Source organism: Dermacentor albipictus, chromosome 3 (assembly GCF_038994185.2).
Source record: "Dermacentor albipictus isolate Rhodes 1998 colony chromosome 3, USDA_Dalb.pri_finalv2, whole genome shotgun sequence".
Classification (NCBI taxonomy): domain Eukaryota; kingdom Metazoa; phylum Arthropoda; class Arachnida; order Ixodida; family Ixodidae; genus Dermacentor; species Dermacentor albipictus.
The window spans coordinates 62,806,818-62,823,328 of NC_091823.1; the positions used below are offsets into that span (position 1 = coordinate 62,806,818).

At 45.0% G+C, this 16,511-nt stretch overlaps 1 protein-coding gene across 1 annotated transcript in view; it reads right to left on the reverse strand.

The window, feature by feature from the left end:
* Positions 1-4,661: 4,661 nt before the first annotated feature.
* LOC135898790 (MFS-type transporter SLC18B1-like) overlaps positions 4,662-16,511 on the reverse strand; it is a 30,064-nt gene continuing 18,214 nt past the window's right edge. Inside the window, exons 6-14 of the mRNA XM_065427954.1 lie at positions 12,508-12,576; positions 12,334-12,421; positions 10,765-10,910; positions 9,833-9,931; positions 8,192-8,283; positions 7,152-7,247; positions 6,760-6,834; positions 6,037-6,130; positions 4,662-4,875 (exon numbers count right to left, since the gene is read on the reverse strand). Of these exons, the coding sequence (XP_065284026.1) occupies positions 4,795-4,875; positions 6,037-6,130; positions 6,760-6,834; positions 7,152-7,247; positions 8,192-8,283; positions 9,833-9,931; positions 10,765-10,910; positions 12,334-12,421; positions 12,508-12,576 (840 nt within the window). The 3' untranslated portion in view covers positions 4,662-4,794. The remainder of the gene's footprint in view (positions 4,876-6,036; positions 6,131-6,759; positions 6,835-7,151; positions 7,248-8,191; positions 8,284-9,832; positions 9,932-10,764; positions 10,911-12,333; positions 12,422-12,507; positions 12,577-16,511) is intronic.

A 16,511-nucleotide genomic window follows, 5' to 3' on the forward strand; every position in this document is an offset into this window, starting at 1 on the left:
CTAGACACAGTGGCTCCACAGCCCATTAAATGCTCCCAACTTGTACACCGTTCCACGTATAGTTCGTAGAGCGTAGAGAACATCGCATGGAGGCGAAGAAAATGTGCATAAACTTTCAAAGCTCATTTGGAAAAAGAATTTATGTTTCTAGGCAACTTTCGCTAGACCCTTCTGCAGATGCTCAGTAATGCGTCTGTTATTACGAACGCTGTGCTGTTAAGCAATCAGCCGCGATAGCTTAGTGGATATGGCGTTGCGTTGTGGAGCTCAAGGCCGCGAACTAGATCTCGACAACGGCGGCCGCAGTTCGATGGGGGCAAAATGCAAAAACGCTTGCATACCTATTTTTAGGTGCACGTTAAAAATACTGTGGTGGTAAAATCGATCCGGATTCCCCCAATATATACGGCATGCCTCATGATCAGAATGCGGTCCTGGCACGTAAAACCCCAGAATTTAACTTTACGTTAGTGGGCAACCACACTGAGTGTGGCTTTTCCGTTTACTATTCCATACGAGGAGAGCGGTTAGTAGTTATTAAAGCTACACACGTAGAGCCTGTGAGTCGCACCGTGTGGAGCGTCAGATGACGTCGCAAGGCAGCAGCGTGCGCAGACGTCTTCAGGTATACGCTCAGTGCTTCTACCAACTGTAAATGTTTGCTTTAGGGGCAGCACTGCCTTACAACAGAAAGTTCTAACCATAAACGCTACTTCGGTGCCGCCATGTTCTTAGCTTCCGTTATATACAGATTGCACAGCCGGTAACATATTTTGCTTAGCACGCTAGCTTTCTGCCTAGCCGTTATGTAGATATCACTGGACCCGCTGCTTGTCGTGCGATACCCGATAGTTTGTCAATACCATTTCCCCAACGAAGTAGCACCGTACGAGTGTTTGCAAGTTAACCTGGACCCCTACCACCATACACCCCAATAATCCCTTCTCCCTTAAAGAAAAAGAAAAAGCGCCGCGTGGAAAACATTTAAATTGTCCTTCCCAGCTTCGTCTCATGTGCGACACGCACTGAAAGTGTCTGATGAAAAACTTGAAAATAAACTGGTGCCCACGCTTAGAGTTATTTTGTCTTCTTTTCAAATTATGGACATTCGCGTGTATAAAACGCTGATGCTTCACACAATCATGCTAGGAAGAGACGTACCCCGAAGTTATGTATCGCCGGTGTGAGCACTGCCCCATTCCTACTGCACTGGCAATTTTCCACTCGTTCGATCATTAAAAGCGGTTGGTGTTGCTCAGTAGCTGAACAAGGAAGTTTCCTGTTATTCTTTCTATATTACTCGCAGCGAACATACCTGCCGATAACGCATAAATAATGAAACAGAGGTAGCCATCGAGTCTTTTGCTACAGGAACACTTTTTTGGATGCACTTCTCGACACTTCATTAAAGAGCTCTCTCTCTCTCTCTCTCTCGAAAAACAGTTAGGTAATGTCTTGTGTTCGAATAGCAGCGCAGAAAGCAAAAAATATCAATGCTTAGCAAACTTCAAGTTAACTACAGTTCTCATTTCGACATTGGTTAAAGCATGACGCTTTCACGACATTGCAGGTCAGCGTTTGGTGCGAGAGCATGTACAAGGTTCCTTAACACTATTTTTAGGTTACGCTGCAAATTTGGGGGTATCTTTGTCCCACAACGATAATCGTCATTATGCTGCGCGACTTTCCATTCAATTTTTTACCGCTGCGCACCCGGTACTTCCAGGTAACGAACGGCACACGCGTTATTAGCGTGACATAGCGTTCATGACAGGAAAGTAACGAGCGCAGAGTCTTGAAAACAGAAACGAAAGCAAGACAAATATTGTTGCGGTGACAAAAATATGCCCCAAAGAGTGAAAATTTTTTTGCAGACTATTCTGTGGGGGGAGAGAGGCGATATACTTTTGTTCGACACACACAACGTGATGCGCTAAAGACCTGCGCGTAGGTTTTCATATGAAGTATACACCACAATCTGGAGAGAACTATTCTTGGTGTGTTTACGACTATGCGTAGCCAGGTAATCGTTTCGATATCTCTTGTTCAATCTACCTCGATGCCCTTCTTGTTCTACCTTATTGTAAAGTTGGTTCCTAATCAACAACAGCCAGCGTAAGCTGAACTGCATTTAAATGTCGAAGCAATGCTGTTATCGATAATGAGTAGTCACGAACGTTGAAACATTTTTCTTTCATCAAAACATGACATACCGGACGTGCCAGGTACAAGGTCGAACGCATGTGTTGGAACCGGACAGCAACGCGTCTCTTTACAGCTCGGCTGCGGCTCTCGTAACTTTAAACGTGGCATAAGGAAGGGCGTCCCATCGATCACCACTCGGCTCGGGGTCACGAACACTAAGAAGGTCGCGCTTCGCAAAGTTCTTTCCTGATCGAAAGGCTCACAGTGCCCGAAATGTACATAAAACGAAACGAAAAAAGAAAGCAAGAATGCTAATGGCGGTGATCAAGCGGTTCACCATGCCCGCGGGACGAGTGGTGGCTTTAAAAGCTTGGGAAGGCTGGCTGATCGTGGCTATAGCACGTGGTGGCGAAGTTAGGGGCCGACTGACGGGTCAGCTGCAAACTTTTTTTGTTTTGTTTTTAGGACAAGAGGAACGAGCCGGAAACAAAACGCGGTGTCTCACGCTGAAGGGCAATAATGGAGACGCAAGACTTGGTTTGCGGCCACCTCTCATGACTGACCTTAAGATGTGCGCTCTAAATGCCGGCCTTGTTTCCAACATACGGATGAAGAATGGGGAAATGGCATGGTGCGCAGGAGTCTGTGTGGTTGGACGAACTAACCAAGCGACCACTTGACTGCAAGGCAAAGTACCACGTCGCGTTTGAATCGCCGCCTCATATCGCTTTGTTGCGTGCTGCATGCTGCGGAGAGGTATTTTTTTTTATAGTACAAAGCCGTGTGGCTCTTGCTGGCATTTTGAGAATTTTCGCAGAGGATATTTACAGTAGATCTTCGAGCAACATGGTGCTTATCTCGGGAAATGTTTCTGAAGATAAAACGCTCAACATGCTGCACGTAACAGGTGCTGTAGCAGCACGCGTGAGCACACATTCTCGGTATAAAATGTCATACCTTAGTTACAGCACCTTCAAACCTCCCAACTATAAATTTACTGCTCGCAGTGCGGATAATGTGTCCCCGCTCCAGTCGTCATGGTCAACGGAGCAGCGCATCAAATTTTCGACCGCGCGTACAAGAAGAACGCCGTGGGTTAAAGAGGCACAATTTGTCAGTGCTAATTCACCACACAGTGTCCCATAATTTGTCGCTGGTGCCGGGAAAACTGCTTAGCGACGCTTTAGAACTCCTATGGCGTCATGCACTTAGTGGTACTGAACACCTTCATGCATGCGTGCACGGGAGCATGTTGCGTGTCAGAAAGGCGCATGCCGCTCATATGTAACACGTACGCAACACCGCGTGTTAGAACGCCGAGTTTAGATTGTAGTCGCAGTAGACTCTCCACTAACGTTGGCCGCAATGAACACATTGCACGAAGTTGTCGAAAGAGTTGCGGATCCGGAAGTTTGTTTCGATTCGCCCTCACGCATTGAAACATCGCATGTTATAAAGGAAACTTGCAATAGCGTTGTGAGCACAGCGTAACAAAGTGCGTTCAAATGCGGTCGCGCCATTATGGGCACTTGTAATTTCTTGGCAATGCCTCAATGTCCGATGTCGTGAGCAGTACCGTATGATGCGTAGTCCTTGTAGGCTATAGCAGAAACATCGCTGCTACTTACAATTCCGTAGTGGCTGCTGCAGTTTCTATAGAACGCGCACCATGCTTTATGTATACGCCACTGGTATGGTATGGTATTCCTTATGCGATGGCGCACACCCACTGTGGGGGATGGGCCAAGGTTTGGGTGAAATTAGGCAATCTTTATTAAATACTGAACTTGGTAAAGCTAACTGGAGGAAATAAACGAAAATAAAATGTTTAAGAATTCAAGACAATCTCTTTGTAGTAATTATAAATTCCTCCATGGTTGAGCAAATATCCATGCGGCACTTTCCAAGAGAGGAGGCTCCTAGAGAAAGGATATTTATAATTGAAAAGCTTAAACCAAGCTGTGTAAATCTTGATTCTAGATTATGCGTTCTTTTGTAGACCTTTTCCTTGGAAATTGCTTACAATTAAGCTCGTGCATTGGATATAGAAATAAAGTTTAAGATTAGAGAGCTTGCTTTGGGGTATATTGATTTGACTGCTACTCTAGCAACGCCGGAGAAATGGCAAGGAGAAAATAAATGGAACTTTTTCATTGAATGCACCCTAACGGTAAATTCGACTCATGTCAAAACGCTCTGCTTTGCAGTGCTACAAGAGTCGTTAAAGCTTTATAGCTGTAATAATAAGATGGCTTAAATTAAAATAAAAAAAATCATCTATCTTAGTTATCGCCAGTAGAGCCTGCTTATACTTCCACTAAAGCTTATTTACCTTTTTAGACGATGTCTGTAATGCGGCCAAAGCGTTTGAAATGTCTATGCGAATGTGCCATAAGTAAAAATAGGCGACTCTTAATAATAACAAATTGCAAAACGTTTTGCACGCTCTGAGCGAGATAACATGCGAATGTTGAATAATATGTTGGTGGAGAAATAAGGAGCACGGCTAACCCGGATGCATCTTATTTTCCTTTAATATATATTGTAAAACGGTATAGGACACAACCTTCTAAAAACGACGAAAACACGTCCGTTAAATAACCTTCAACAAGTGTTCGATCTAGTAAGAAAGCTCGGTCAGCTGTTAAGTCACGTGGCTTCCTTGAGAAGGGGCTCCCGATCTTGGGAACGCTGGCGATGGACCGCAATGTAGATGCACAGTGCAATTATCTGCAACATGGAATAAGTAGAAAAAAAATTAGGCATGAATATATGCGGCTAGTTGTAAGCCGTTTGACTAACGTTTCTAGCGGGCACTACAACATCCGATATTTAATAATCTGTCAACGGTCATTGCGATTCTGAGGCGCAGTTTAATTACAGCTGCATGCCCCGGATGATTCTGGAAGGCCTGTTTAGCTTTAGCTATGAAGTGTTCCCACGAGTGCCGTTGATCCAATTGTTTGACAGACAACCGCCCCCGCCGCACCACAAAAACGTCACGTCGGTATTTTCTTGTTTGTGGTGATAAGGTTAAAAAGTTTAATTATGGAATTTCGACTGAAGTGAACATCCGCATTGAAGTGCCATAGTGAAACGACACAAATTCTGATGTAACAGCAAACAAGCAAATGGCAAGCGAAGTGCCCGTATAGCGCGCTCGTCTTGTCGCTGGCACCGTGTGCATACGAAAGTAATATTGTGTATTGCACACACACATGACATGAACCTGCGTAGTTTCATATTGCCTCAAGTTTAAAGTTTCTCTGCCACTGCAGATGAAACCAAGGTGTGCACCACACCAGCCAATAAAAACATGACATTTTCGACTTTTCATTTCTTGCTTTCAGCGAAGGTGCCGGACTTCGATATCCTAGAAGATAGGCTGACAAGCCTCAGGGCGCGCTGAGTAATTTAATATGGTAGCTTTTCTATGACCCAGTTTCGGTTTCGTTTACCGGAGGGCCTATGTGTCGACGTCATGACACAGGAGGCGGTCACGTCGGAGCAGTACATCGCAACTATATATATGTATACGGTGATCGCGACGTTTTGGTACTAGCTCCGGCTCGCTCGGTCGTCTGCTATGCTACCACTCGTGGTGCGACCCGATGCAGCAGCATAGCAAACCACAGAAAAACCAGTCGGAGCGACTGCCGAACGTCGCGATGTCCTGTTCCCACGTGACCATTTTCTGTTTCATGACCTCATGACACACACACCTTCTGAGGAACAAAGTCTAGGGCCTCCGCTAAAGAAAGAAAGTCGAAAATTCCATGTCAGTTTTCCTTCAAGATGCCATTATAACGCAACTCAAAGCTAATCGAAAGCGGAAACTAGCAGCTATCGCAGGTCTTCTCACACGCACATCGAGCTTTCATGAATGCTTACAAGCAACAGTTCGTTTCCCAGAAGGACCATGGTGCCCATCCGGTATCCCACGGAGTCCAGGAGGTATCCTCCCAGCGTGGGTCCAACGAATGCTCTGCATGATACGAGTCGAGCGAAGATACCTATTGCACTCGGCCCGCTACGTCTATATACTCAGCATTGTGTTCGGTTATGTTGACTAACAGCCAAGCTTCACGAAACGACAAATACAGTGAGCCAAAAGCAAATGCAACCTACCCTAGTGCATAGTGGGCATATGAAGTGTTTCCGCTGGGCTTGTCTTTTATCGAAACATAGCAAGTTAAGGGTAACAAACTTTCTTCGTAGTTAAGACTCTCACTGATTGTGTTCTTGCATTGCATATTACGCATTATGTTGCATTTTAGTAGTGAAGCACGAACTGACTGGAGCACACACAATTATTTTTTATCCTCTCTCTCTCTCTCTGCGCGTGCCTGTACGCGTGCATAAATGCAAGAAAGGACCGGTTGACGACCCATGTGTCATCAGTGCCTATGGATCCCCAGAGCTTCATGACACAGACAAGAAATTTGAAGGCAGACTGGTTAATTTAAAAAAAAAACGAGATTATATAACCTATTCAATGCGAATAACGACAAAACGAGGGATCAATCTGTGGGAAAGCATCCATCATCGGCCAGCTGCATAACTGAATGTTTTACTCATTTAAATCGCGGCGAATGACGTAGTTCTCGCACGTACCCCATTGAATGAGACACAGTGAATACAGAAGACACCAGGCCATACGTAGACAGGTCATCCGGAAATCCTCGTTTTCTAGAGCCAGTGAAAAGAAAGAAAGCCGAATAATGAAACGTGTATTTTTCCACAGAACCATAAACAATACACGTTGTAGCGAAAGTCTTTCCCTTGATACCTCAGACTTAACTATTAACTTCGCTTGACTAATATATTAATCTGGCGTTCTTTGACGGTGGCCGGAAAACAGGGGATTTTGGCAAACAAAGGCAAACGTCGCTCCCAAGCCTTGCTAAACTTCACGGGAAGATTGGTTAAGGAATTCAAAATAAGCCAATATTTTCACAGCACTGTAAGGGTACAACCAAACGCCGATTGCTGCGTAACATACTCACAAAGTGTCCCGGAATGATCCGACAAAAGAGGCAACAATGGTGCCACCAGAGCCAAGACCGAACAACCCGAGGGCCAGCATCACGGTCCAGATAGCTCTGAAACATGACCGAGTGGTGCGACACACAAATGATTGTAACGCGTCTCGACCTAACCCCAGTCGTACGTATGTGATACTGACACACACACATGCACGCACACAAGCAGGGTGTTCCAGAAATTGCTGCTTAAAGTATCCCCAAATCTTTACTACAGCCCCCTTCACTCGGGAAAGCATGCTAAGAACAAAACCTGTAATACATATTTTCTTCTCTGCTGTAATGTCACATATGACATGCGCATTTAAGCCTTATCACCAATACAGCAATTTTCAACTCCTGAGAAGAAATACGTGTGAAAAACGACGAGTTCTCACCTTGTCGCTTCGTTAGCCTTTACAAGTTTTTTTTCTTGTTTTTGTCGACTGAAGCTTCGACAGTACCCACTAATTACCATATGATTCAACCGCGTTCTTATCTTCCAATTGTGGTCGAAATAACGGAAGCTCAATGGCACCGTACTTTAGAGACGAGGTGCTTCTGTCGAGAAGTGCAAAATAAAACTAATTAAGGTCTCTAACAATACGCAGGCGAGAGTGCACAACCGACTTCGGCACCCTGCAGTGTGCTACTGTGATTTAAGTGAGTACTGGAAACGTGCTGGCAGAATTCATCAGTCATCGCCATTAACAAGTCATTTTAGCGGATGGCAATAGTGCAGTAGGAAAAAAGTTTGCAAACCCAGTGGAAGGGCTAGTCTTTGCAAGGTCTGGTTCAGTCTAGTCTTTGCAAGCTCGTGGTTCACAATAGCATTTCCAATAGTTTTCTTCGAAGTTGATTTCAGATGTGATGCAACTGTACATTGGACCATTATATATACATATATATTTGTTTAACTGTCTCTTGTTCTCTCCATGAAAAAAAAGGGCATGACCACTGTATATCTTCAGTTGTATTACAGCAGCACCGTATAATACGACGGACATCCTTAAGGTGATACGCACGTGGGGAACGGAAGGAAAGGGGCAGGTCCGATCAGTACCAAGCTCGTGCACAACAGGAGACAGGCCAAAACGCAGAGCTCTTTGGTGCGGACCTGCAAATTGGAAGCGCACGAGTTAGCAGACCAGTATGCGCGGAGAAATTACTTTCGTTGGGTGCAAAGTCTAAAACACATTGTTGACATTCTATAATGCCTTATACTAATACAAGGGCATGAAAAATACTCGGTAGAATGTCTTTGAAAGTAATTTAGCGCAGACGACTGTTCAGAGTGGCGAAAAGCGATGAAAGTGCGGCACATCATTGTATTCTTCCGCTCTCCGTGCGTACACTTAGGTGTCGTGACCCTGCCCTTGTTTAAAAACATGCAGCTTCTGTATACAGTTGGCTGTACGCATTATTTAAATACATCATCTTTTTTTTCACAAACGTTACAACTATGGGCCAAGCAGGAGGGACGATATAACACACTTTATGCACTCTCATTGAAAGGCGATTTATTATGAATATGTTCAGTATTTGAATTCGTAGGCGTTGATGTGAACTTGCAGTATTTTTTAACGTGCTTTACTCTTCGCTGGCATTTCGTTCTTTCAAGCCAGGACTGTACGGATGGAAATTGTTTTGGTAACGTACGCTGAGACTGGACATTCGCGTGTCGCTGATACAGCGCGTTCTGGTTATGCATATTGTATAGCAGGCTACGCCTGAGTTAATTGATGTTCAATTCCACAGCTATTCTTTTTTTCGGCTGTGCCTCTTTTTTGTTTCCTTCTTTCCCTACATTCCTTAGTCACTGGAGTTTATTTTCGATGATTGGGATAGCCCTCCCTTCATTTGCTTATTTTCTCATGGTCTCATTGTTTTATAAGCAACAACTTAACACGATTAAGTTCGCATAATGTCTCGAAATAGAACGCAGATATATTCAAGGGGCATCTAAATCTCAGCAAGTCAAACATTAGGCCTGGAGCGAAACAAGCCTTCCTCTATAGCACTTGGGGGGTCTCATACATGGATCACACCTCGTTCAACCTTTTACTCCTCCCTTCACTCTTGCACTAAGCAATCTGCACAAACTACTAAAACTACTACACTAATTTACGTTCTTGAAACGTATGACTCGAGCAGGTCACAAGACGCAGAGGCGCCGCTTAGACACCGCGAATGAAAGGTTCAAGGATACGCATGGTTCTCTGTCAACCGGGCTCATAACCGCTCGTTTAACTGTGGATCATAACTGCATGTTTTAAAGCATTGATTTGGAAATGTAACCATTCTCTCGCCATTGTCTTCGGTAGTATACCCTACAGCGCTCAGATGTAAAGTTTCGTTATTGCTTATTAACTGCGGCAAAATCAAAATTTTGACCTCTACAAAGTCTGTTACCCCAGACTAGTAGTTCAAAGGAAATACTTCGCCAAGCGAAAAATATAGACAGAAATAACTATTTCGCTGCTCGTCAGCAAACCGCAACGATATGACACGTTGTCCTACATGGATCGGTGGGGTACTTACAAAATGGACGTTTCTAGCGATAATAATTGCTATATTAAAGGATCTTAAAATACGTAATGCCTGCAACCGGTTCCTCCAGTTGTGATGACTATAATCGGATAATAGAGAACAAAAAGAAAGCTCACCGTTTTGTCGGCCACCTTTCCCCAAATCCAGGCAGTGCAGGCGTAAACAGTGCCATTGAGCACGAACACCATGCCAACCATGTACGGTTCCAAATTGAACTGTAATGATCGCATAGCACAAAATTTCACCCGTATTCATCGCAGGCGCGAAAGGGCGGACAGTGGCATTATTTTATTTGAAAACAAGTTTTCTTTCCAATGTGTGGCGTAGTCTAAGGCATACGGGCTCGCGCTATCCTACGCATCATGGAGAAATTTGGGAAATTGACACATCCCGTCTAAACTCTGGAAAGGACGCCTATCTTACACTCTACCCTCGCGTGTAAACTGCTACGACCTTAACAATTTTCACTTCTTTAACCTTTCATATGAGGATATCCCCAGTGACGTATACTTTGGAGGCCTCAAATACCTGATAGTATACTTTTATTCTGTAGTGTGGTTCATTGACAGGTTGGTAGTCTTGTATCTGGTTGTTTGATTAGTTGTATACTTAGCTTTCTTGTGTCTAGTTGTTCTGTATCGTGTTTTTCTTGCTATATGCAGTGCTGTGATTCAGAGATCCTGTGTTCCAGTTGCATTTATCTAGTATTCAGGTTTCAATCTAAAAAAATATTTTTTCATTATTAATACACAGATTGTAATGTACTGATTCAAATATTTTTTGAAACTTGGTATTACTTCTATGTTTCTTACTTTCCAGTGTGTAATTCTAATACACCTTATTGTATTACGCTATCTTTCAACGTGCTGTTTTTCTTTTTTTGATTCAGTGCTGTCGCCGCTTCGAGATCTCTACGGGGCTGTGAACCAGTCAAGCTGTTCTAAAACAGTATTTTTTTCTCAGTCCTTCTTTCTGTATCTTACCAGAATGAAAAACTTATTTGATTATGAAGGTTACCCCGAAAAAATACTTTGAAGAGGAAACGTACCGGTCTGAGATGAGGCTCAAGGACGGCCGCGTTGTAACCGATGATCACGAACGTGCAGAATACGCAGTACGCGTCTAGGAGAACGCTGGTGTTGCACCAGAACTTGAGCATGTCTCCCGTCTTCTGGCCCATCTCGTTGGGCCCCTCTGTATTGCATAGGATATATGGCCGATAAGTTGATGAACTATGCACATTCAAGGCACTGACCGCTTTTAATCTACTCTTACCCTGCGCGCTGGCGACTTGTCTGAAGCACGAAATCGCATATGTACAGCCGGCCAAATCCTGAGCTAGCTCACGCGAGCGCCGCATTTTCTGCTTTCCAGAGCGTTACGATGGAGCGAACTTGAGGAAGGGTCAAGGTTGTGCTCACGCTCACAACGCTTGTGCAGATTGGAGAGCCACATTATACTAGGCTGTTCCAATCCTATAAGACGCTGGCATATATACAGAAAGTCGGTGATCGTTCGAGCAGGCTGAATATTTGGTCAGCAGTACATCGATACTGAGATAGTGCTGTTCATAGACACGAAGACTTCCGAGTTGTAGGGACCCACAATTTGTAAGCAGCAGAAGTACATTACACGTTTTTCTTTTCAGGACTAAGAGTATTCATAGCATAATGTAAATTTTGGCAAATCACTCGTGCTTTTAATCCTGTCGGGTGAAATTAATAAAAACTAACCTCAGTAAAGGATGTGAAAGATAACAGTACCAAAATACCATTATTCTCCTACTCCACCGGGTGAGAAAAATTTCTATACTGAGAGCAAGCAATCGCCTAGCGTCCGCTCCTACACTATGAATGAAGGCCATAGTCACTACTCAGTTCCCCATTGTATTGACAACGTTGGTCGAAGGTCTTGACATTCAAGTTTTATAGCTTATACGAATTCACACCTATACATTCGAAAGCTGTCGTAATGTTTTACCACGCACGAAATATTTTGCAAGTATCTAAATAATTAGAAAGCAACAAACAGGTTTGACGAACGATATATGAAAACAAAGATGCATGGACATTGCTAGCGAATGCTTCATCGCGACCTTTCTGTTTGAAAAGAATCTGACGCCGAAGTGTGTTGTAGTAGTACACACATAGCGTACGAATAACGTCTGCTGTTTGTATTTCACGTTTAGCGAGAACAAAAAGAAACAAATGTGGCATTTTTAACGTCTTGTAGCCGATTGTTTTTTCCAGAAGGTTAACAACACCCTGGGGTCAGCTTGTCTGCGCATGCACAATGAAGATACACCCGTGCCGCGTGCTTCACAGGAACTTCTAACCTTCGCAAAGCCACGTGTGCGCACGGAGTGTGCAGGTGCGTGTGTATACGTACGCGTGCTTTAGTTATTCGAACTTTATTCGGCACATACAGTTTACCTCTGCTGCGTGCTTAGCAATGAACATTGAAAAGGCGATCATTGATCACTTTTCGATTGAGCGCCGCGTATGTAAAAAAAAGAGATAATTGCGTCCATCGAAGATCGCCATTTATCGCTTTGTTGTACCCATGTGTGTGGGTACATTTCCACGCTTATAGGTTGCCGAGACGGACAAACGCTCACCAGTGGCCGGCAGGAGGAAGTAGACAAGCGCGCAGCAGATGAGCATAAGGACACCTATGCTCACGAAGGGAACCATGAAGCCTCCAATCTGGGGTAGCAGGAAGAGGACCGCATCAACATTTGTTTATTTCTCGCGTGAGACTGTGACAGTGAAATAAATAAATAAATACTAACCTGATAGAGGCAACCACCGACCATGGGACCAACAACAAGACCGACGCCAAATACTGTTTGCTGGATTGACTGTCGCAACAAATACACAAATAGCACCAGTGAGTAACGTTCTCTCTCTTTTCTTCTTCAGCAGTGTGAAAAAAACAAAAACAAAAGATAGCAATGCAACAACATCGTAAACACTGAACTTGGTGAGCTAAATTTGTTCGTGTTATAAACCATGCACCATGAAGAGCACAGTATTACTCTCGAAATGTGGTACTTATTGTGCGAACTCCATTGCGAATAGGCAGTCGAATACCAGCAGCCCACGGATTGCGCTTTTTATGCGAAGCATATTACGAGGGCTCAACCCAGCTCCTCAGGCGCGGCAGTGACCATGAAATCACGTGACACCGTGACGTCACGACAGAGGAGAAGTGGCTTTGGCTCAACTCTTGCAAGACGGGCTGGGTGGGAATCGAACCAGGGTCTCCGGAGTGTGGGACGGAGACGCTACCACTGAGCCACGAGTTTTTTTTTTCTTTATTCACAAAATGACATACATAAAAACACGTTGGACTACTTGGACCAACGTGACAAGCTAAAATTTCTTGAAATTCACTAATTCATCAAGATTACCCAACCAGTCAGGCGGATCTGCCTGTACACGATATATCTCACGTATGAAAATAATGCTTTCAACAAAATTTTCTCGCGCTGGGCGCGCATTCACATCGGCGTGCGTTACCGCCATCCGTGTCTTCCAAAGACTATGGAGGCCCAGGAGCATTATCATGTCATACGGAAAGCCCCGATGGCTATCTACCGGCAGGAAACGTATACCCTGTGCTGTTATCGGCAGTTCCTTTTTAAGAGTTCTTTGCAAGACATCCCAATAAAAAATTGCATCCCAGCACTCAATGAAAGCGTGCTCAATGGTCTCCGGCTTGTTACATAGTGCACAGTTGGTCGTCCATGGTACAGATATTCCTTTGTCGGCTATCCATGTTTTGACCGGAAGGGTAGATGTATGCAATTTAAAGAAGAACGACTTTACGCTTGCTCTCGAGTACAACGCTTCAAAGCGGTACAAAAGCGCCTCTAGTGAATGCGGTGTTGCCTTAGAAACGCGCTGTTTCTAAGGCGTGCGTCTCTTGCTCAGGCGCACATTTCGTTGCCGCGCCGAACGCTGCTTTGCTCGACGCTCACCGCGTCCAATGCGGGGCGCGTAGTCGCTGCCCTGTAGCCCATTGTCTTACACCCCTTGGCGGGTCGACGGGAACGCTGTCGCGTTCCACTCTTGAAGGCGAAGAAGTAATGCATGAGTTGTTTCTTCGTCTAGCCGAACCAAATATAGCCAAGCAACAGCAGTTCACCAGGCTAAACAGTGGTTCAACAACTAAAATAAAGGCTAGTATGCTTCGCATCCTGGGCTTAACCTTACCTAAGCCACAGCCATTTTTTGTTATTGTTACGACGCGTCCACATTGTAATAACAGTAGACGACACCATTTGCGGTCGTCAGCCTTATATCTGTATACAATAGGCCGACGAACGCTGATGATGTGGGGACAGAAAGCGCAAAGGAAGATAAACCCGAAAACTAGAGCGTGTACGAGGAGCAACACGCATAGCATTGGATTTCGGGACACACATGAGAAAGAGTCACGTGTGCAGCTGCGAAAACGACAATGCACGTAGTCATGTAGCAGGCACCCACACATTGCGCTCTTGTCAGGTGACAATGCGCACCTCAAGAATTTCGACGTTTTCCCGGTGTCTGAATGGACAGAAGAAAGAAAGGACACCCGGGAAAAATCCTGTCAACTACGCTTTCTTGCCGTCGACAGTCAACGACTTACTGTTTAGGAAAGCGACACCGGGAAACGGATGGTATAAAGCTGAGAGACGCTGCAAGCCGAATAAAGGTTGCAGTTTCTGGAGACGCACGTTTCTATATCCCTCTGAACACAACAAGCGACTCACTCGAAAGCAAAGAATGTGCAAAGAACGCACAATGACAAACAAGCAGAGACGTGGGATAACAGAATGCGGAGGAGGCGGGGCGACGGAGAGAAAGGGTGGTGCAGGTGCTACCTTTTGTCATGCCCGCGCTTGTCGAGCCGAATAACGCCGGTAAAGAGAAAGGATATATCGTGCGTGAAGAGCGACGTGCAGATAGATCTCTTCAGGCCGAAGAGAAGGTGGGAGCTTTTTTTTTCATTCACGACGCTGACCCGGTTGCGCCCTGACTGCGAGACGATGGGAAAATTGAATATTCAAGCTGTCAGCGAGTCGCCGCCGGCAGCGGAGTCCCAGATTTCGGGCTATTCTTCCAGCAGCAGGCTGGCGGCCGCTGCGGGTGCGACTGCGCGCCTTTGCCGCCACTGTACGCCTTGGGATGGGCGCACAATGGCCTCCGGCGACTCGAGAGTTGCCCGAATTTACGCGACGCCTTTGAAACTGATTGTTGGAAGGGAGCAGGCTGGACTCGCGAAATGAGTGAAGAACGGGCCCTGAAAACAACGGTGCCGTAAAAAGCAAAAAAAGCCTATCTCAACGAGGGCGATAAGTCCCACTGCAGCCGCCGTGCGTTTCCGAAAGCAACGAGCTCGTAAAGACAAGAACTAAAAGCATGTAACCATATAGTGAAGTGAATCTGTAGAGAAAGACGTGATTTACTTTTCCGGATCTCGGCAAAGGTGTGAGGGGAGATTATCAAACATTTCCTCTGCGTATTCCTCGCTGTATGACGACCAGTGCCGTCTAGTCTGCATCAAGCTAGAACACCTGCATTCAGGACCAGTAGCGGAGACACAAGTGCATACTTTGAACGTCGCCACATGGCTCCCAAACGCAGAAAACGATACGTGAATTATAACGCAGTTCATAAAGTTGACAGACCTCTGATCAGCTATTCGATCGATGTGCACCTCCGAACGATGCGACACCATCAATGATTTATTTACTTTCCTTCTTTTACTTCGTACGTTTCTTTTTACTTCTTACGTTTACTTTCCTTCTACGCAGGGGAGCGAGCGTTGCACCTGCAACCCTCGCTCCCCTGAATAGGGTAGCGAATCGGACTTGCATCTGGTCAACCACCCTGCCTTTCCTTCGTTTTTCCCTCTCTCGCTCTCTTCACTGGACATGGCACGATGGCTTTTGTATGGTGTCGGGGTTTGCGCGGATATAGGACACTGTTAGTATAGCTTTGGGCGGCTTTGGCACGTTGTCGTTACATGGTGCCATAATTTGCATCGCAAAACTGTCAGCTTGGCCTTTGAATATACAAGCCGAGAGGCGGACGGCTCACTTCGGAGTTGCTGTTTTCGCTGCCCGAGGAGCTTGGTATTGCGATATCCATTCAATGCGAAGATAACAAAGAAAGTGAGACTTCCCCAGCTTCATTAAAGAATATACATAGTAATTGTTCCATCGACTGTGACTGCACGTTTAACATGACCAAACTTCTCATTAAAGCTATAGTTACCCATAATGCCCCTCTTGCACTGCTAGGCGAACAGATAGAGGACTGATAAACATGTCGCCACGAGTTTCCGAATGATAAATTATTGAAAGAACGAAAGGATGAGGTCACGTGAAATTGTCTTAGCATTATGAGTATCCTTACAGCAGTGAAACAGTTCGCGGCATCAGATATGTGCCGTCAAAGTTCTCATTGCGTGTTGCACTGCTCCGCAGAGATGTTACTAGTCATCACTAAAGGGACCAGGATTATTTGTTGAGAGAGAGAGAGAGAGAATGAAAAGGAAAGGCAGGGAGGTTAACCAGATATGAGTCTCCGGTTTGCTACCCTGCACTGGGGTGTTTATACAGATGTATATAGCCTCGAACTACTAACTTGTGTACTTGCATAGACAACTTGCTAAGGCGCTTTCTACAGCTTGTGTACCAATACAGCCTTTCAAATAGCTTTCTTTTATCGTTTCGCTTTTAATCATCATTTTATCCTTACTCCTGACCTATTTTGTATATGTCGTGTAGTTTGTGCGTTTGTT